Below are 21982 nucleotides of genomic sequence, written 5' to 3' on the forward strand. Positions count from 1 at the left end.
GCCATGTATCCTTCTCCCACCATATTTATTAGTCGATTAGACATTTTGCATCGCAAATTTTTTTCGCGTGACAAAATTTTCATCTGGCTGTTAAGTAAGATATCTTTATGATATCTTTCATTTCTAGTGAATTAATTCAAATTATATGTTACGCATATTATATATAATGAAAACGAAACGGGATGTGTTTCGGGGCAAAATTTCGATTTAATATCGAAAGAGCATATTATTAATAATAAATGATCATTATTTTATTTTGCAGTCATATTTTTATGATATTTTATCTAGATTTTAAAATTACTTTTGCGAGAAAGATTTTTCTATTCGGCGCGATATATTATATTTAAATATACATATATATGTATATATAGTTAAATATATACAAACCAGAAAATGTCTATTTTTCAATTTTTTTCGTAGGAAGAAGTTAACGTGGAAAGCACTTGCAATATAAATATAAATAATATTGATTAAATCTTTAATAATATTAATTAAAATTGAAGATACATATATATGTATAATTAAAGAAAAAAATAGAATTCTTTATACAGTCTATCTAATTTAGATAAAATTTGTCAAAAAATATCTTTATTATCTAACAAACTGTTTTTAATTTTAAAAAAGCTCTTTTCCCAATTAAGAGAATGAACATGATTTATAATATACTTTGTACATAGCATATTTTCATTGATATTCAAAGATTCTCTGAAAGATAATTTGTGGTTTATCAGAAAAACTATGTGTAATTCAACAGGCAGCGTGAAAATTAAACGCAATCGCGATAGCTTTAAACGGAAAACAGGACAATACGTGCGCCAGCTGTGATTGCGGTCGTTTTCCTTTTGATCCGTTTGCTTGCACAATGAGCGCTTTCAAAGAGAATTTTATTCATTTTAATTTTTTGATTTAATTAAAATATTAAACGCGTATGCGCAATACACTTTGCGGCAAAATGATTATCTCAGAGATTGCGCACGTGACTACTATTACTTTCTTCCTTGTCATCAAAAAAACTCTTTATAATAAAGTGATTGCAGTGAAACGCGAACAGTTTATACTTTTATGTTCCTTTTGTTTTTGTTGTTTTTTTTTTATTTGTCAAATTGCTACCACGCGCAGATTCATTTATTTAGGCTGCAATAATTTTTATTATGTTTCTTTATGAAGAATATAATAAGATATTTATCTTAAAAAGAATACAGAAATCAATTATTGAGACTTAAATTAAAAATGTAGTGGCATTAACGACTTAATGAAAATTATAATATAATTCTGATAGCATTTTAATGGGATATAAATAGGAAAGGAAAGTATAATCAATAATTAACAAATAAAATATTGATTATAATAAGAAATATTGTATAGCACACACAGTAATTACAATAATTATTTATAGTAATTATAGTATTTATATTAATATAGCAATAACTTTTTGCATAAAAGTAAATACATGAGATTTTATTTTTCATATTTTTTAATTTCCCCCCCCCCCCCCATAAATATAAAATAATCTATAGATGTCTTGTATACGATTATGTCCAAATAGTCATACGTGTATATACGTATTGAGTATTTTGATAAGTTTTGAAATGGCGGATATGCGAGATCGATCCTGGCTCACGTTCGTTTCCTGTCAATCTGCCTTCGCTACCTCGGGTCAGCTTGTAACACCGTCTGACACTTTATTATTTGCACTTCTGCGTTTGCACGGTGACACCCTGCCGCCGGGCTTATTCAAACAAAGGGTGACAGCGATTGCATAATGATGAAGGGCGTAGTAATTCGATGAATTAGAAGATAATAGCGCATATCCCTTGGCTTTGAAATGCGAGATAAACTTAATATAACAGAGATTCTTGCTTTCAAGAGAGTATAGCGGGTTTATAAATCTGCACGTTGCATACTTTAGTAAACAGTTATTTAACTCCGCGAGATATTTCGCAATTTTATACGACGCTCTTGAAAATGTTCAGACTGCAAAGAATTAAGAATTCGCAGCACAAGCGGGAATAACGTTCTCATATGCAGATTTGCGGCAACGAATTCGGAGGTTCAATTTCCATAGGCGCGTCCGGGGAGAAGGAGGATGTTTACATAGGTAAAGCCGGCAGTTGCGAGCGTATTTACACGAGTATTTCCCTGCGGCGAATGGAGCCGCGGGGCGAATTGGATAGCGACTCCGTCGTCTCGTCCGTATCGTCGACGAAGGGTGGCGGTGGGTCTGGATAAGGGTCGTAGGAGGGATCTTCTCCGTCGTCCTCGACGGCGGTGAAGAGGGGAAGGAAAACGAATAAAAAGGGAGAGAAGGGGCGAGAAATGGCGCGGATGCCTCATTACGCATGCACCCTACCGGAGGGATGTGAGCGAGCGAGTGAGCGAGTGACTGACTGACGTTACCTCCTCGTCACGCATATACGCATACGTGCGTGCACGTGAACGCAACGTCCACGTGCGCGGACACGCCTATTTTGTCGAGTGCGAGGAGCTTTGCATATACAATACATATGCGAGAGTATCGAGATGCGCGATCGTGCACGTGCGGTCTTATTGTGTGGCTGTCGCGTCGTCGGTTATCATTGCCGCGTGACTTGCTCCGTTGGAATAGTTCTGGTTGCGGAAGAAAAAGAATCTGGCGATGGAAACACCAGAGAAACTGAAGAGAACGTTTTATTTGTATACCGTATATCGCTGTTAGAATGAGATTATACTCGAGAGATTTGCTTTCAATATACTTTGCAAAGTATATTTATCTGTCAAATATCCTCTATGTTTTTGCAAACAAATATAGTGAAAATTTAGCTCTAGACAGTTTTAATTTTCTCGATCTTTGAATTTTCACTCTTTTGCATTTGTCCTTTTTTATTCTTGACGCATGCTTCAAATCCCGATAATGTTATACTTTTAAATTACGAATTTTTCAATCTGAGATTACTAAAATCTCGAATTATTCTTTGTAAGGTATCTAGATTGTAAATTTTTTTCAATATTTTTATCTTTATACAAAAAAAAAAAAAAAAAAAAAATCTCAGAAGATGAAACTCTCACATACGAAATTGCCGAGAAATTATACGTATATACATCCGAGCGATCTCGGTAGAAATCGATACACGCAATCGTATACGCTGTCTTAATCAACTCACAAAAAGTACGAATAAGTGTTATTGTACGCGCAACAATTTCGACGAAACCGCATTAAGGCGCGTCGCGATCCGCCCTCTGTGTAAACCAGCCCCCGCCCCCCCCCTCCCTCTTTCTTCTCTGCCATCCTCCTGTCTCTCCTTCAACCCTCGACCAACCTTCCTCACCGTTTCCATCTCTACCCTCGTGGCGTCCTAATTGCGCCAAACTCTCCCCTTCCCCCTCCCTGGCAGCTAGTCACTTTACCATAATCTCCTGGGGTAATGGGGTCCCGGTTTGCTCGAGCGCGAGCACCCTCTCGACAATCCCTCGCGCGCGCTTTCGGGGTTTGCGTCGCGATCGAAGACTCGCTCCCTTTGTCGGCTCTGGCAGATCCTCGCGGAGATTGCTCGATCGCGCATAGACTTTTTCTATCCCCGGTGGATAAAAGTTGCATGACAAGCGACGCGGCCCTTTTCTCAACGCCGATTACGCGTATTAAGAGACTCTCTCTGACTTTACGAGAATAGAAGCTAAAGAGCGATTTTTCTTTCGGTTTAACAAGTCGCGCGATAAAACTTTCAAATCTGCTATTCTTACAAATTGAATGTCCGCATTTCTGCCGTCACTCTTTGTCAAATTTTATATTTTGATTCGTTTTTTTTTTTTTTTTTTTTTTTAAATCTCTTCCCATAGGTTAAGTTTATTAAGATTTTTTTTCTTATTTCTCTTCGATAAAATGAACGTTAATTTTTTCTTAATCTTAAATGATCTATATTAAATATATATATTCGAGAATTAGCACATTCTCTTTTATAGGATTTTTAATTATTGATAAAAAAAAATAAATAAAGAAATAATAGGGCATATTTGAAATACACCAGCAACAATACAATAATAGCGTCTAGGCTGACAATAGCAACAGTGTGTAATAGTTGCGACAATAATAATAGACTGTCTGGCGAGCGCGTCGACGAGAAAATTAACAGGCCCTTAACAAAGTAGCCGATGAACCGCCAAACGTTTCTCCGTCGGCGTTTGAGTTTAGAAAGAGGCTTACTTTCTGACTAGATGGCTAGAATTACGGTCCAATTACGATGTATAATGGCGACACACACGGTGCGCGATCCGAAATTGGCAGCAATTTGGGCGACAAGCGATTAGGACACGCGATCTATAACGGAAGCAGCCATCACGTCACGCCAATTATGCCTCCTGTTTTCAAGCGAGCCGCGAAGTGCTATTGTCGCCGGGGCAGAGAAAAGAAGAAATCGGGGGATTTTTTTTGCGTGTCGCCCGAATGTGCCGGCAAGCTGTCAAAACCTGTCATTTCGCGTTCGCGAGTCTAACCGGCTTGGCACGGATCGTATAATAAGGCCCCGATCGACAGGGATGGCCGACACAATGGCCGCGAATAACCGGCCTGTGCGGCCTTTCGGTACCCGGCCGTTTAGCCACCTTAAACGAAAATCTGCTTGCTCGCTAAAGACCGACACGCGATTCCGTGGCATCTGTCGATCGTCTCTCGTGATACCCAATGACTAGAAAAAAATCGTTCCTTGTCGGCGACGTAATATCCCGAAACCGTGCTAAAGTAGAGACTGAATTCTGAAATTTGTAATACGTATCTCGTATCCTTAGATGCTTCTATACTTTACGCTTTCGAAGTCTGTGATTCAGAGAACTCTGGATTTTTATGGCCTATAAGTCTTCAATTCTTTACTAAAATTTTTAATTTATCCGTATATATTCTTGTATTATCGATCTGAGAAATGTATTTACTTTTTAGATTTTTAATTTTTGATTTAAATTAAACAACACGAACAAGATACATTTACAAAATTCTGAATTCGAAATATTTAAATTTTAACTTTTAAAACGAGAAGAATTCCAAATTGATGAAGTGTGCGCTAGAGACTTATCGTTAACGCGAAAGGATCTGGCGATGATCTTCGTTCGTCGTTCCTCTTCTACACACTGAGACGACACCGTAGTTAATTACAACCCCTTCGCGCGTGATTACAGAGAGCGACCCATTAGCGGCGAATCGATCGACGCGCGGCAATAATAGACACGCGTAGCCGTTAAAATCCTCGCGAAGTTCAGGATCGAGGCTTTCAGAAGCGCGCTGGAAGCCAGGGGAGGAAAGGACAGCTTTCGGTATCGCATCCGCGCATCGTTTCGTCTCCGGGGGACGACACGGAACGGCGAAAGGGGGAGTAGGAGAGAGGGGACGGTTTGCACACTCGGTCGACATCGAGACATCCAGCGACGTGTCTAATTGGAGCCACTTTAACCGCGAGGGCGGATAGGGTGGGATAAGCCGTGAGCCATCCACCACCGTTGGGAGATCACCCTCCGGGCTTATAACCGCCAGGGACATCTTCCGCGAGCCTCTACCCTCGGTGGTTACACACACACACACACACACACACACGCACGCGCAAAGTGCTCCCTCTCCCCTGCAACATCCCTGGCCGCTTCCCCGAGCCGTTACGTATCCTACAGCGAATCCGGCGTAAATAATGCCGATTATCCCCCCCGGCAATTGTTTTATCGACCGGACTGTCCCGTTCGAGGAGAAATCTACGGGGAAAATAGGTGGCAGGGGGGAGGGGGAGGGTTGCCGCTTCTTTCCCCTCGAATGAACCGTGGCACAGATTTACGAGTGATTGTTGAAACGGGGACCGGGTGAGGACTCGTAAAGTAAATTTCGCTTGTTTTCTTGTTGGTTCGAAAAAAGCTCGGGGGGGAAAAGTGAGAAATCGAAGGTACAGTAACCGTGACTACGTTTGAGGGAGGAAACGTTTAAAAGGGATCTACCGAAGGACGCGCGAATCTTCCAAGTTTATTATGAAGGAGATGGAACGGAAGTGAAAGAATGCGCAATCGACTAGCGTTCCCGTAAACGTGGACGTCCATCGTTTAATGAAGCTGCTTTTTTAAACTGTTGATAAATAAAATTATCATTAGAAAAGTTTTCTAAGACAATCTCACGTATCGCATTTATCTTTAGATAGCAATAAGTGTGATTTATTTTCGCCATTTCATTATTTTCAATAGTTTTCTTTTTTTTTTATATATATATATATATACAATAAAGATAATTTTGTTTTAATGTCATTAGAATAATAATTTTATTTAAATTCATTAAATTAATAAAAATAAAAAAAAAGAGAGAGAGAGAGAGTTTTCTCTCTCTTCTTTTGAAGAAAAAAAATGTATCCTTTCGCAATTCATCTTGCTGATATTTTTTTTTCGTCCAGTCAAAATGTCGCACGTAACGATCGCATTATTAATTTTCGAAATTCTCCGGTTTTAATAGCCCCAGTCCAATCGAGCCTGGAGATCTGCTTGATGGAACTCGCCGAGCACCGCATGATGCTTTTTGCCTCCCGCTAATTATGAAATTACCCAAGAACGTTTCGCACTACCGAGCACCTCGCTCGTTCTCCTTTTTCCATCTTCTGGAGCGATATTTGAGCGCGAATTATGCTCGGTACTCTCTTGATCCTCCTCATTATTTCTCTCCTCGTCCTCCTCCCCTCGTCGTAGCGGCGTCAAGAAACTTATCCGGTTAATGGCCCAGCCTTGTTCCGTAACATTCATGAAATTCACAGGCTATTTCGGGTACCGCCCGACGGGTTATGCTAATCGATTTGCGATTTAAAGCCGTAAACAAATCACATTGAAATGAATAATTAAATAATCAACTGACAATGTTTTAACGGAAGCTATACAAAATCTTTTTCAATAATAACTAACGTGTTAAATTTCTTAAATAAAATATCATGAGAGGTTGGACGAAAGAATTAATATTTCGAACGGTAATGAAAAAAGCGCTTTTATTTCTATAAAAATAAATTTTATACATTATTTGTTAATATAATTTATCGAATATATTATAAATATTTACTTTTAGTCCCCAAAAGTAAATCAAATATTGAAAATGACAAAGCGAGGGAAAAGGAGTCTCGAAATGTTTCAAAAATTTTATATTTACAAAATGATCTTATCGATTTTCATTTTTTCATCCGAAACTTATATTCCGCACACATCACACAAACTCACACAATTTGATAATTACGCAATCGTAGGATATGTTCCTTGCCTCGATAAGCAGATATAACGATGCCACAATAATTACAGCCCGATATAAAAAGCAGATTGAGCGGCTGAAGGAAAATGACCGGAGGAAAAGTCGTTCGCGTCGACCTGCGCTCTCCTCCCTTCCCTTGCCTCGTCCCCTCCACAGGGGGACCTTAACGACTAAATAAGTCCTCTCAATTAAAAAACTAATTTCGATTAGAGTCCCCAGGCGGCCATTTGGCATCGTGTAACTACATCCCGCAGAATAGTAAAGGCGAAGGGTTGGAAGGGATGAGAATCGCTGAGCGCGATATACCCGGGACGACGAGGGGAGGAAAATGATCGGCGCTACTTTTCTTTCATGCCGCTACTTCTATCCATCATTGTTGCGTTGTATTGATCATTCGTCGTGGTATAGCGCACATTAGTGACATTCTAACAGTAATAGGGACGTAATTTGACATGTTGGGGAATATTTTACCGATCTATTATTCAAGCGAAACGAAGAAATAAATGCATAATAGAAATTTATTCACTTTCAAGAGAATTCTTTCTTTTTTATACTCGATAGAAATAGTTCGAACACAAAATATCTCTTACAAAACAAGCAAGAAAAAAAAAAGAAAAGAAATTAGATATAAATAAAAGTTTCTTGTGAAACTGATATCATTTTTTGTAATAAAATAATTATTAAAACATGTCATTGATTGTTGTTAAATTTTATTAAAAAAATTTTTTTTTTATCGAGTAAAAAAGTATCATACAATCGTATCGTTGATTGACTATCGAGACAAAGATCATTCCCGGCGATCAAATTAATTATTATTTACATGTTAGAAGATATACATAAGAAGAGAACTTAACGTGTAGTCGTCAAACTTACACGTTTCCTAGCCGTTTTTCTTTCAAATTCTTTCTCGGAACAGAATTTTTGATTTAACAACTTAATCCTATAAAGACGAGACAATATTTCATGACAGTTCTTCCACGTGGTTTCTCTTTGCACGTCGCGATCTCTTCAAGAGTACTTTATGCAGAATTTTCTTCAGGCTTTATAAGCACGCACTTATTTATATCCGTATTAGTATTTATGTTAGGTGCACACCTATAGGGCACCCCGCGGCTCTCGGGCGTAGACGCATCAGCCACTATTTGTTATTCTAATATCGCATTATATATTTGTTTGGGCGTGGGCGGGTGAAACCCGAAGTGTGAAACACGTTGTACAACGCCGATCCTCCTGGAATTCCATCCTCCCGTGAGGCTCACCCACGTGACCCGTGGGGCTTTGTGTCCATTGAAAAAGATTTCCGTCGATTCGGTGGTATATCTATTCGTTCGGTGCGCGTTTCGCCTTTTCCTTCCCTTTCTATCTTTTCAATAAAGAAACGGATTTATCTTTTTTTCTATATCGTTCTCCGAATTATAACGCGTTTATAATTTATTTTTTTTTAATTCAAAACGATACGATATGGAAAATGTTTTCGAGACAGTTGTATGTAATAAATTCTATATTGATCCTTTCAGATTTCACGTGTATGTAAGTTAATATATTTTAATGTAATGAATTTTTATTTAACGTTTCTATATGCAAAGTGTTACGAGAGAGAACGTCAACATATATTTAAAAATATTTAATTATCATCAATTTTATATTATTTTATTTCTTTTTTCTCTCTTTCTCTAATCAAATTTGACTTATTACATTAATAAGAATTTATTGTCGTCTCTTTTCATCGTTTATAACTATTTTCAAAACATATAATTTTTTCATCGTTCATTCTCGTTAGCCCTCCCATCGGGTGTCGCGAAAAACATCGTGAAAATGAGCCAGCCTGCCGCAATATCAGATTTTATCTTTGGCTCGCTCATATAATACGCGCTGGGCTAAAATTCAGCGTCGCGATATATTTGAGATCATCGTCATATTAATTTTTGCCGATTCGCTGCTAACTATCCGACAACGATGGAGATGGTAATAGCTACGGTATCAATTTCAATGTTGTCGTAAAACTTTAATTCGCCCTTATTGCGTGCCGTTTGCAGGAATCGCTTTCTGGGTAGAAGTGAGAAATGTGTGATAAGAATATCCTTTGGATAAAAATATTTTCCACGTATTAAGGATCCTGCAGATAGTATCGCAATTGAGCGTCGGTGTGACATTTTTTTTTAACGTTGTTTGTCTCGTTTATGGTACTTTTACTGTCATTTTAGATTACGTGTTGATTAATGTCAAATTAAGATATTTAACGTATTTTGTAATCTTCTTAACATATATATTTTTTATCATAAGCAGACCATCGATAACAAAATTATGCAATCAGCCGATAATAAAACGCAATCGAATTAATGAAGCAATTAATTGCGTTATCTTCACGAAACTCGTATTATTCGTATATATTTGCCGCGTGCGTTTATATGTAGGTTCGTACGAGGGTGACTCGTGCAAGGACATTGACGTTCGTGCGCGGACTTAGATAAGAATCGTGCGATGTTCATTATCACAATGATCGCTATGGCAGGTAGATGATTCCGAGCCGGTCCAAATTATGTATCAGCAACGCAACAGCAGGTAGGTGCGCTATAGTATACGACGCGGTCCACCGCAAATTTAAGCAGGTATTTAACCCTCCTTAAGCCCAATGGCTCCGTAAAGATTGCTGAGAAGATTTCCAAACGGAGGAAAGGAAACGTCGCACAGTCGTAAAATATTTATTTGCCTGGTGATACTATAAAATATCCAAGTACCGTAAAATATATAATCGTGTAGACTAAGAATTATCGCTTTATCAAAATTTTCGTTAGAATATATCGTCAAGTTTTATCGATTCACGATGGAAGGGATTCTCTCTCGTATTTGGGAAGATCGATTCCGTCTTCACACGTGGGGCGAGTTTTTCATCTATCTATGCCGAGTTATGAGGAGTATACCAGGTATATAAATATGAAACCGGAATTTGCCCATAGCTGGCCCTAGCTGTCAATGTAGTTACCGTCAAACCGCGTCATTGGCGCCATTTTCTTGTTTTGACATCCGATAAAGATTTTCAACTCACAACAATACAAGTTTCATACAACAGCATAGTTTTTAATAGCGTTGAACGTGTCGAATTTTCTGCCTGGAAACTACGATTTGCGGACAGCGTTGATTTTCTCTTACCATTTGAAGAAAACCGCTGCAGAATCGCATCGAATGCTTGTCGAAGCTTACGGTGAGCATGCTCTTGGTAAATCACAGTGCTTCGAGTGGTTTAAAAAATTCAAAAGTGGCGATTTTGACATGAGAAACGAAGAACGTGGAAGACCACCGAAAAAGTTTGAAGAGCTGCTAAAATCTGGCGAAACCGTTAATACTGAACGCTACCGACAACAAATGATCGATTTGAATCAAGCTTTGCGTGAAAAACGACCAGAATATCAAAAGAGGCAACGCAAAGTGATTTTGCTTCATGATAATGCACCATCGCGCACAGCAAAATCGGTCGAGGAAACGATTGAGGCGTTTAGTTGGGAAATACTTTCGCATGCGGCTTACTCACCAGATTTGGCTCCATCCGATTACTACTTATTTGCATCGATGGGACACGCGCTTGCCGAGCAGCGCTTCACTTCTTACGAAAATGTACGAAAATGGCTCGATGACTGGTTTGCCTCAAAGGAGCAACAGTTTTTTTTGGCGTGGCATCCACAAATTGTCAGAGGGATGGGAAAAATGTATAGCTAGCAATGGGCAATACTTGGAATAAAATATTTTTTATCATCTTCATACAATAAAAACGTGTATTTTCTATACAAAAATTCCGGTTTCATATTTATATACCTGGTACTCCGATGTTTCCCATCCGTATGGTTGTATCGTTGGTTCCGGCGTCAATGCGAACGAGAATACACACAGTGCTCACCATTCCGATATGATTATGGTCGCGGCTATACGTACGAAAAGCGAGCGTGCTACGCCCCGCCATGGGTTATTCATGGGATATATAACCCCGTGTCCTACACGTGTTCTCTTACGCCTTTTCTGCTCTGTTCTTCTCCATCCTCTCGTCCCTTTTCTTTCCTTTCCCGCCCCTCCGTTCCGAACGTTTTACTTTCTCCTTCTTCCGTACTTTCGCCTCTCTTCTCGTTCGCTTCTCTCGAACGCACAACCATATTTTTCCGCCTACGCGCTACGATCTGCGAAGAAAGAGCAGTGAAGAAGCACGTATTTTATCGGTTCTTTCGCTCTATGAGAGTTTCCTCGCGATATACAGGACATATTCTATATAAAAAGTAGGAATTTGCCTGCGACAAAAAATATATATTCGAGTAGATTCTTCCCCCCTCGTATAATTTAATTCTCTTAATTAACGTAATATTTTTTTCCATTTGATCTAAATCAAACTTGAGAAATACAAACGATTTTCAATGAAAATTTACTTATTGTTAGCAATATAAATGCAAGATGCAATTTAATTAGCATTTGTATAAAAATAATATTTATTTATTTATTTATTTTTTTTATTAAAAAAATTGTACTACTGTCATATAATAATATTTTTTGAAAAATTTTTTTAAGATTGAGACAACCCTCGAGTTTTCCATTTCTGAAGGCCGCGGATGGTCTTCTCACGGGAGATGCCATCTCTCCAAGAAATATGTACACGAGTTCTCATTTCACACCAGCGTTATGTTTTACTTTCCGTAGGCTCTGAAAAGGGCTGGCGCCGCGACACTCTTGAGCAGAATTGACAAGTCCTCGATCTCTTAGCGGCCCTCGAGTCGTCGGAAGCCCGTGGTCTTTCCACGACTCGTCGATGTTGTCCCTTTCCACTGTCCTCCCCGCTTCCTCGCGCGCCCATCCCTTTCTCTCTTTACGTCTCTTCTAACTAAACTAACTCGGTGTCTTTGCCCGACATCGTCTCCTCGTTATCGCCGCCACGAACGGCAATTTCGTCGTTATTATTAGGCCTGCTCCTGAGGCTGAGCGGGGGGGGGGGGGGGGGGTGGAAAGGAACCGTGTGTTTACCCTCTCCAGAAACCACTCCAGAAGCCACCGAGAAGCTCGTGCCATGGGAGCTCGGAGTTTGTAACTCTGCTCGACTGGTTTCTGACGTGCGGTCCATTTCGGAGGAGAGGTTTTTAATGCGTAGGTGGATCAAATCACAAAAGTCTGTGTTAGAACAATGTCTCTTTATTGCTTAGTATATACAGACAGCGAACTCCAATCTTAATTTTAATAGTGAATTATTTTTGAGATGCGGGGGAATGATAATTATCTAATTTTCTCTCTCATTTCTCTCATCTCTTCGATATCAATTTACGATCGATGTCTCATCATGATAATTGATCATTAATATTTATACTTTATTCTACTCATTAAATTCAGCGGCTTAACCGATATTAACTAATATTAGCTAATATATACGGTTATTAAATCTTAAGTTACATTTTATATATCAGATTGGGCTTAACGCGTAAGCCGTAACACGCCTGATCGCTTGACCGCGGCGCCAGTCGTAACGCAGAAGAGACCTATAGAGCGATAGAATCAGTCTCAGGTGATGTCGGGCCTTAGAATCGCCAGCGAAGGCGAACCCGATCGTTCCGCGTGGGTGGCCTTCCACCTCCTGCTTCCGACGCCGGTGCCCTTCCACCACCGCGTGGGCTGCGTATGGTGGCTTGGTACGGTGGTGTGTTCGCGCAGACCTCTCTTCTCCTCGGATGATGAATGACCCTCGCGTACCTCTCCCCCCCCCTCCTCCCCCCTTCTCTTATGGTTCGCACCCTGTCGTGGCCCTACCGGCTCTCCGCATCTACCTTCGAAGCAACGCGTTTGTCCGCCCTCTCCACCCCTCTTTTCGCTCCACTCCACCTTGATATATTTCCTTCCCCTCCCCCTCCTCCTGCCCACCCCTTTCCCCGTCATCGAGCAGCAGCCCCTCGCAACACGGCGGCTCTCGCGCTCGCTTTCTCGCTCTCTCCTTCCGTCAGCTCGCTTGTTTTATTTCTCGTTTATTTTTCCCACCCGCGAACCCGTCGAGATTGCAATTTGCATCCGAGCTGCTGCTGTTGCCGCCGTTGCAAGCCCGGTTGCCTCGAGCAACAATCGGCGTAGAAATTGTGCGACTCGTCAGGGAAAATTGCGTTGCGTCAGCGGGAAGAAAATTTTATTGATTCCGACGAGGACCGTGAGCGATTGATACGAATTGATTTTATGTATTTGTATTGTACGAAGCGCGAAAGAATATTGTAAGCGACAATGTAGTTCGCTACACAAATTCCGCCGAAAACAAACGCGATCATTATCGCGATTAGTAAATTCGCTACAGTGATTTAAATCGATATATCTATTATCGATACGATCGCATTGATAATAAGTTAATTTATTCGTATCGCGATAACATCAGTTATAGATTACAATGTAGCAATGTGTCATTCGTTCAATTTTCGAAATAATGTACAAAGCACATTCGCGCGTGACGATCGTCCCCGCGAAAGCATCATCCCGAATCCACAACCGCGGCCACCGCGCGGTCATAATACCTGTTTGACAAGCGCGCTTTAAATATAGACCCACACGACTTTGAAGCGCGAAAGCGCGCAACGACAGTTAAGTGGATACGAGTCTCGTAGTCCGTTAAATGGCGAACTTTAACAGCGAGTGACGACTGCGAAAGGCTAAGGTGACACGTCCCGGCAGCCGTCTTAAAAAACACCGTGGGTAGTCGCGCGGTAAGCGGGGGGGAGGGGGGGGGGAGAGAAGGGAAAGAATCGTCCCGGGCAACCGGCTCGTTCCTGCCGGTTCACGTGAGCAGACGACTTGACGACTTGCGCGATGAACGAGCTGGCTGCGGCTCTCCTCTTTCCAGCTACCTGAAGGCGATCCGAAGGTGAGATGAAAGAGGAGAGGCGCGCGGAGGGCGACGACCGTCGTCCCCGGGCTTCATATTTTATGTTTTAGGGGGGGGGGGGGGGGGAAGGCCCCTTCTTTATGCGCTCGACTACTGGGTGCACCCAGCGTGTCGAATAGAATTCGGAAGGACCGGGTTACATACGATAGGTATTTTGACATGCCCGAGAAATTAGTATAATAAAGGGGGCTAGAGGTAAAGGCGCCCCTGAGTGCCTAAACACACGCCGTAAATCTCCCCCTCTCACCCCCCCGCCCTTCCCCCTTCCCCCTTCCCATTCGCCGGTACTCTTGCCGAGGCATCCGCGTATACGCGCACGCCGTGTTCAGAGATGGCCGTCGAGATTGTCTCGTCGAGATCAACTTTGTTGGCGTTTGATCGATCGAGATGCGTCCGTCTCTCGAACGCGGCGGACGCTGACGCTATTTCTAACGGTTACCCGTTGCGTTCTTTGAATGTTCTCTATATATACGATGGTTTTACTTATCCGCTCGCCCCACGTAACAGCGTCTTAATCCATCTTTTGCGTTCTTCCGTTCACCGCAATCGCGTTCTCATCGCGTTCGCCTTTGACGATAATACTCGCGGAATTCGCGATCGCGTTTCACATACCCGTTCTCCGTTTTACCGCGGCGAATACGCCGCGATACGTGTGTCCTGGGTGAAGATTCGCCGCGGGGATACCAAATACAGCGAACTTCTCGAATGCTGACGAGATGCGGCGGAACGTCGACAATTTTCTGTTAGTAGCATGATTATTTAATCTGCAGTAATAAAAAATTGCTATTGTTAATAAACGCTACTATGATAAATATATATATATATATATTAGGTGTACAACTTTGCTTCCGCCGTTTTCCTATAGATGGCTTTAGCGGTAAGTAGTGGTCGAAATAAATAGATCATAGACGTCACGCGATAAACTTGGGCATCTGTCAACATAACCCCATAGAAACATTGGTCGATTTGTGTCCGCGTCATAAAGTTATTCTCGATTGAAAATGTCAGTTTACGAGCAAAATTCTCGTCGTTTGCGGGAGATTTTAATTTTCCGCTTCAATATGAAGAAATCTGCGGCTGAGGCTCATCGAATGCTCTCAAATACTTATGGCGAAGCCGCTATTAGCGAAAGAACGTGTCGCGAGTGGTTTCAACGCTTCAAGAACGGTGATTTTCACGTCGAAGACCGGCATAGCGGTGGAAGAGAGAAGGTTTTCGAAGATGCAGAATTGGAGGCATTACTTAATGAAGACTCGAGTCAAAGTCCAAAAGAATTGGCACGATCATTGGGAGTGGACAATACTTTGAATCATAAATGTATAACCAGTTTTTTTACAATAAAGCCTCGAATTTCGGAAAAAAAACGGCGGAAGCAAAGTTGTACACCTAATATAATTTCAGGCGAAGCGTTTTAAAATCTCAGCTGCAAACGCCGTTTAAGAAAATTAGAAAATATCTACATCTACTTTCTATAAAATAGATTTATCGAGAAAATCTCTAGAATGTGCATCTATTCTCTATTTTTGTAAAAAGAACACAGAGTTTCGTCTTCGTTGATATAATTCGATATATCGTTCATAGAAATTATTAGAAGCGACAAGAATGGTTAAATAGGAGAGTAGATTTACACTGTGGAAGTGAAGTGAGACAACTCATAACTTGTAGAAGATGGAAATCTCGATGAGGGAAGTATCAATCGTGTCGCAAGTGATGGAAAGGTTGGCATAATTCCGGCGTAACGACGGAACACGTGGTGAGTCAGCGTCAAAAGGAAATTCTACACTGAAGAGAGATACGCGTGTACATATACAGGATGTTCCCAATTTAAATGGCAAAACTTCAGGAAGTCCTTTTAGAGATTTGCTCGTTTTTCCTCCATTTTGGAGAAAATCACAAAAACAAGAAACAAAAACAAGTTTTCGTTTTTCTACTCATTTATTTACATTTTATTTATGTTATCATCTATTTAATGCGGATATTGTTCAAAATGTTGCCCTCTTGCAGCAATGACCTCATTAATCGCAGCTAGACATTCTTCTAGCGATATTTGATGCGCCGCATCTATGATTCGGTCTCTTAATTGCTCTCTTGAATCGATCGGCATCGTAAAGGATAACATCGAGTGTTTACATATGTAAGGAACCTTGAAGCAGAAAGTTTGTTCGGTGCCAATCGACTCCAAGAGAGCAACTGACAATGAGAGATTAAATTTTTGCGATTTTCTCTAAAATGGAGCAAAAAGGAGCAAACTTCTAAAGGACTTCTTGTCTTAGTTTCTCGGTCCCCTATACACGCTCTTGAAGTTTTGCCATTTAAATTGGGGACACCCTGTATATATGTGTATAATCCAGCTTTAACACTCTTCTCGAAGATACAATTCTTTTCGCGCGTGAATTGCAGTGTACGACTGGCATAAACGGAGATAATACACTGTCAACGATTGTTACTTTGTAATAGTCGTCGATAGCGGATTCTTATGATTATTCCCGGCACAAGCGACCCTCGTTCATCTCTTCGATCTTCCGAATAGCTCGCGAAAGCTTTTGTATTACGTGCCGGTGCATATCTCACCACCACCGTCGTCGAGGCGTGTCTTAAATAAATTCACCTCGCGCTATCTCTGCCTACTCCGAGAAAATCAAGCGGCGTACAATCTCTCTTTGTCAGAGGATGTGATCGTGTGTATATAATGCTGTTTTGAGCTACAAGCTTAATCCTCCACAATCTCTCAATTTTCATACTCGATCGAATAACATTCGAGGCGCTTGTTAAACTTCACATTGACAACAATTGTACACACCCTTAATTATATAATCATTAACTTAACCATTTGTCCGGTCTTTTCCTTACGTAAGATAAATTGTTCGATTAGAAAAAGCATTTACGCATTCATGTACCTATACATAATATAAGTCAAGATTATTATCTTTTCGAGTTAATCAATAGACAATAAATCACACGTGTTTCTCGTCAGAGCTTATTCCGATTCCATCTTACGCCACTGCGAGGGTACGTATACGTAGGATACGTATATACGAACACCGGCCATCCGGCGCGAGAGGCCGATCGATCTCTCTTTCGTCGTTTGCGCGGGGCCACCGTGTGTCGCTGCTACCACGCCACTCCGCGATACCCACGCCGCCGTCGGGATAGACTCCGTTGGTGGGGGCCCCGACGGGTGTCAGTTTACGATGGTGGTGTGGCGGCGACGGATGTGGCTGGTTCCTCGGGGTGTGGCGTGCGAGGAGCGTGAGAGAGAGAGAGGGGGGGGGGGGCGCTTTCTGCACGCGCCGCCTTCGCCGCATGGATGTTGCGCGCGCTCGCGCACCTCTCCGAGGCACGGTCACGTGACTTCTCCCCCCCTCTCCCTACCCCTACCCCCCTCCTCCCATGCGTCACGGCGGGGGCATAGAGAGAGATAGAGGCCCGTGTTCGGGTTCGTGAAAGTCACCGGCGAGGCCCCGCCTAAACAGCCGGTCGATACGCGCGCGCGCGCGCGCGCGCAAACGTCACGCCGCTCACCGTAAGCCGCATCCACGCTGCGCGTATGCTACTACCCCTACTCCTCGCGCGACGCGGAGTAGTGGGGTAGTCGGTGCGCGTGGGAGGAAGAACGGACGGTCCAGTGAAGTTCGGGAAGTCGAGGAGCGCAGACGCGTTGTGCGCCGCGCCGATTTCTCGTAATCTAATAACAGTATTAATAATCAGCGACGACGACGACGACGACGACGATCGCAATCAGCTGTGGCGCGATAGTGAAATCGGCCGGGAGAGACACGCGATAACAGAGGTGATCGCGCGAGTTCGCGGCTACCTGTGAAAAATTTCGACGGGAGGTGGAGGTGCCTTCTCTCTCTCTCTCTCTCTCGTTGCCGCAGGTCATCATGTTGACACGAACGAGCGCCTGATGATAGAAAGAGGGCGAAGTGGTTGGTGAGGAGAGGACAAGCGGAAGGGACGAGAGTGCCGACGGAAGCCTGATATGCCTTGTCGCGAGTGAGGGGGTGTCGATTCTCTCGATTTTTCCGAAGAGGAGAGAAAAAGTGAACGATATCTCGACGAGTGAGGTAAACCGCGACGGGGGCGCAGATCGGTAGGGAGCGAGAAGAGACTAAACGCGTAAGAGTAAGAGTGCGGTCGGGGAGGGATGCCTACGAAGGGGGAGAGGGGAAAAGCGACGGACTTCAGCATCGCGGCCATCATGGCGCCCGGGGGTCCGTCCTTCGGGCATTACCACCTGCAGGGCATCGGCAACGCTGCCGCCACCGCTGACACCAACCTGGAATGCCCGACTGGCAAAGGATTCGTGGCTGATTCGACGCTTGATCATCGTGAGTACGATTCTATATACGAATATGAATAGCGTCTTCCTCGAAGAAAATCGTTCACCTCGTAATATATTTAACATGGGCCGAGACTCTACCTGTCAAATACAATTTTTATAATACATATACATATCATTCTCGTGGAAATAGCGAGTACGACTGACATAAGTTTAATCAATTGAGTAACAGAGATAAAAGAATTGACAAAAAAGTTCATTTCAAAGACATCTCGAGGACATTATATTGTTTCGCATTGTTATTTACTGCGTTTGAAACAATCAGAAGCGCATCTATTCTCTCCGCCGCTATTATGTAACATTGTACAGGCTGTTACCAATTTAAATGGCAAAACTTCAAGAGCGTGTAGGGGACCGAGAAACTAAGACAAGAAGTCCTTTAGAAGTTTGCTCCTTTTTGCTCCATTTTAGAGAAAATTGCAAAAATTCAATCTCTCATTGTCAGTTGCTCTCTCGAGTCGATTGGCATCGAACAAACTTTCTGCTTCAAGGTTCCTTACACATGTAAACACTCGATGTTATCCTTTACCATGCCGATTAATGAGGTCAGCGCTAGATGTAACGCTCGCATTGCTGCAAGAGGGCAATATTTTGAACAATATCCGCATTAAATAGATGATAACATAAATAAAATGTAAATAAATAAGTAGAAAAACGAAAATTTGTTTTGTTTCTTTTTTTTGTGATTTTCTCCAAAATGGAGCAAAAACGAGCAAACCTCTAAACGACTTTCTGTCTTAACTTCACGGTCCCTTACACGCTCCTAAAGTTTTGCTATTTAAATTGGAGACACCCTGTATAGTATTATATAAAAGTCTTTATAATCAACATTATATCTCACAGCGCGAAAATTAATTCGAGGGCGATCTCGAGGCACGTCAAAGTCAACGGGAAAAACATGCGTGCCTTTACAAAGAATTTTCTATGAGACGAACTATATTTTATTATCTTCTTATAACAATATATATCATAACAAAAGATGTCGCACGGATACGACAAGTTTGTCAATCAGAGGTTCAGGCGATCTTTTATCATTAATCGGCACGTTTCGTACATTTTTACATTATGGCTCTTAAATCGAAAATTGAGTCGCCGGAAAACTTTGAAATTAATTTCAATTATTTTCTTTTTTCCGAGTTTCGAAACATTTAAAGCGACATTTATATTTTAACAACATTTAACATGCGAGAGAATAGGAGCATCACGCGACAATGGTAAATGCGAGAAAGAAATTATCGTAAATGTAACGTGGATGCAGAAAGAAATGAAGTTGAGATAGAAATGTCAAATGTTCAAGTAGATATAAACGCGATTACGGCTTCTTTCGAATATAACCGCCGGCTGATGGTCGTACAAACAATGAAACGCACTTTACCAACATTGTTGTAAAACAATTTGATCGTATCTGAAATAAGTCTTAATTTCGTACAATTAAAAAGGAAAATCGTGTTTAGAAAAATTTATTAATCCGTAATTATTTTTAACTACCGTCTCCTTCATAATAAAATAACATTCTCTCTCATTTATATTTAATAGATTGTACTTTAAAAGCTTTAATAATAGTTTTATGTAAAATCAAAATATCTGTCATTTTCTGCTTGGAAGTATAGATACAATAATATTATACTTATTGTCATTAAAATCAAAGATTTGAGATAGAGATTTTCGCTCACATCAGAAATTTTTACACAACTTACATTTTTCTCTGTAAATATGGTTTTTTTTTTTTTTGTGTACATTATAACGACAGCCTCGTTTAAAAAACCGTTTGTTTATTGTTCAAAGTGTTTATTCTATCTTGAAATTCACCAACACGCACAATATGAACACTTTGTAATAAATAAACCAAATTATTTGTGCGAATTCAAAAATTTATAAAATTTTCTCCTCGACTCTTTTTTTAAAAAAAGAATTTGTCTATTAAAAGCTTTCATTTTATATCCTCCGACACGTCTCTTAATTCTAATTTTTCAATTCTTATTATTTATACTTTTGATATTTTCACACATACATATATCGTTATATGTCATCGAGGGAAAATTCGATCGAGTGAATCAAATTATCTCGTGGTCGTTGGCGCCGCAATAAAAGCCTGTTCGGGTTACAAAAGGTTAAATTACGAGTTCATCTTAGGGTAACTCGGTTTACGACTTAACGATCTTATTTAGAGTTCGTTACTGTAGAGTGCTTCCTCGGTCTGTCCACATTACGCTTTTCTATCCGACGGTTTGCGGTTCGTTCGAACCAACTAGCTATTCGCATCTCTTAACTCCAACATTTTAGCTATTAGCCTAACTATATTGAAATATTGCTGGTTTAACAGTGAAACGAGCAAATATAATCAAGTCTCTAATCGTGTCTATCTCCGATGATGTATCCGCGTTAACGTTTTTTCACATGCAGTTGATATATGATCTACGCTGATAATTTTAAAAATCAGACAAATGTTATTAGAAGCGTCGACTTTTATATTCAAATTTTTGATATCTCGAGTAAAAAATTTGAATATGAAAATGTAAATCTTAGTATAGATGATTGCATAAGTTCGTGCCCGATTTTCATAGATGGTATTAAGTTACTGCATGGCGGTGACGTTGTCTTATGTCAATTTAGCGTCAGACATTGTTCAGATAAGTCCATTTGTGCATAAGAGAAATCATTAAAAATGGAGAACGAAAGGTGCATTTGCGGCATGTATGAATGCTATATGAATTTCGGAAAGGCGTGAGTGTTGGGATTGCGCAAAAAAATATTCAAAGCGTTTATTTGGACCGCGCTCCTGCTCTCCGAACAGTCAAAAAGTGGTTTGGCAGATTTCGAAATGGTGATTTCAACATGGAGGATCAACCCCGCTCTGGACGGCCTTCTGGCATCGATGATGACATTGTGCATGCCTTAGTGAAAAGAAACCCAACAAGGATTACAACTGAGGATATTGCTGAGAGGCTGAACATCGATAATTCAACCGCTTTTCGTCATTTAAAAAAGCTTGGATACATTTCCAAGCTTGATACGTGGGTGCCGCATCTCCTGACTGAAAGGAATAAGCTGCAGGAAAACTGCAGGAGTCGCAATGGGAAATTCTGCAGCACCCGCCATATTCTCCAGATATTGCGCCTTCAGATTTTTATCTGTTCCGATCTTTGCAGAATAGTTTAAATGGCAAGAATCTCAATTCCGAGGAAGCTGTCGAAAACCACCTTACAAACTTTTTTCAAGAAAAACCAAGTTCTTTCTTCAAAAATGGAATCGACAAGCTTATAGATCGTTGGAAAACCATTGTAGAAAAGAATGGAGACTATATAATTGATTATAAATAAAAGTGTTATCTCTAAAATATAATCTATTGAAGTTTATATTTAAATCGGGCACGAACTTTTATGCAATTACCAATATTTTCGAAATCTTTAAATCTTCGATTACTAATAGAAATACGAATATATTATTTTTCTCAAAAAATATTCATTATTAATTAAACTTATATATACTCGCATAAAATCAAACATCAATAAAACAGTACTCTGCGTTGATACCACTGCTT

General features: G+C 40.9%; 1 protein-coding gene across 1 annotated transcript in view; it reads left to right on the forward strand.

The window, feature by feature from the left end:
• Positions 1-17669: 17669 nt before the first annotated feature.
• The window catches only part of LOC138940447 (T-box transcription factor TBX20), a 55385-nt gene continuing 51072 nt past the window's right edge, over positions 17670-21982 (forward strand). The window contains exon 1 of the mRNA XM_070309348.1: positions 17670-18430. Within this exon, the coding sequence (XP_070165449.1) occupies positions 18247-18430 (184 nt within the window). The 5' untranslated portion in view covers positions 17670-18246. The remainder of the gene's footprint in view (positions 18431-21982) is intronic.

The sequence above is a fragment of the Polyergus mexicanus genome, unplaced genomic scaffold, assembly GCF_030449975.1.
Source record: "Polyergus mexicanus isolate NDT 795.1 unplaced genomic scaffold, iyPolMexi1.0 SCAF_17, whole genome shotgun sequence".
Taxonomy (NCBI): domain Eukaryota; kingdom Metazoa; phylum Arthropoda; class Insecta; order Hymenoptera; family Formicidae; genus Polyergus; species Polyergus mexicanus.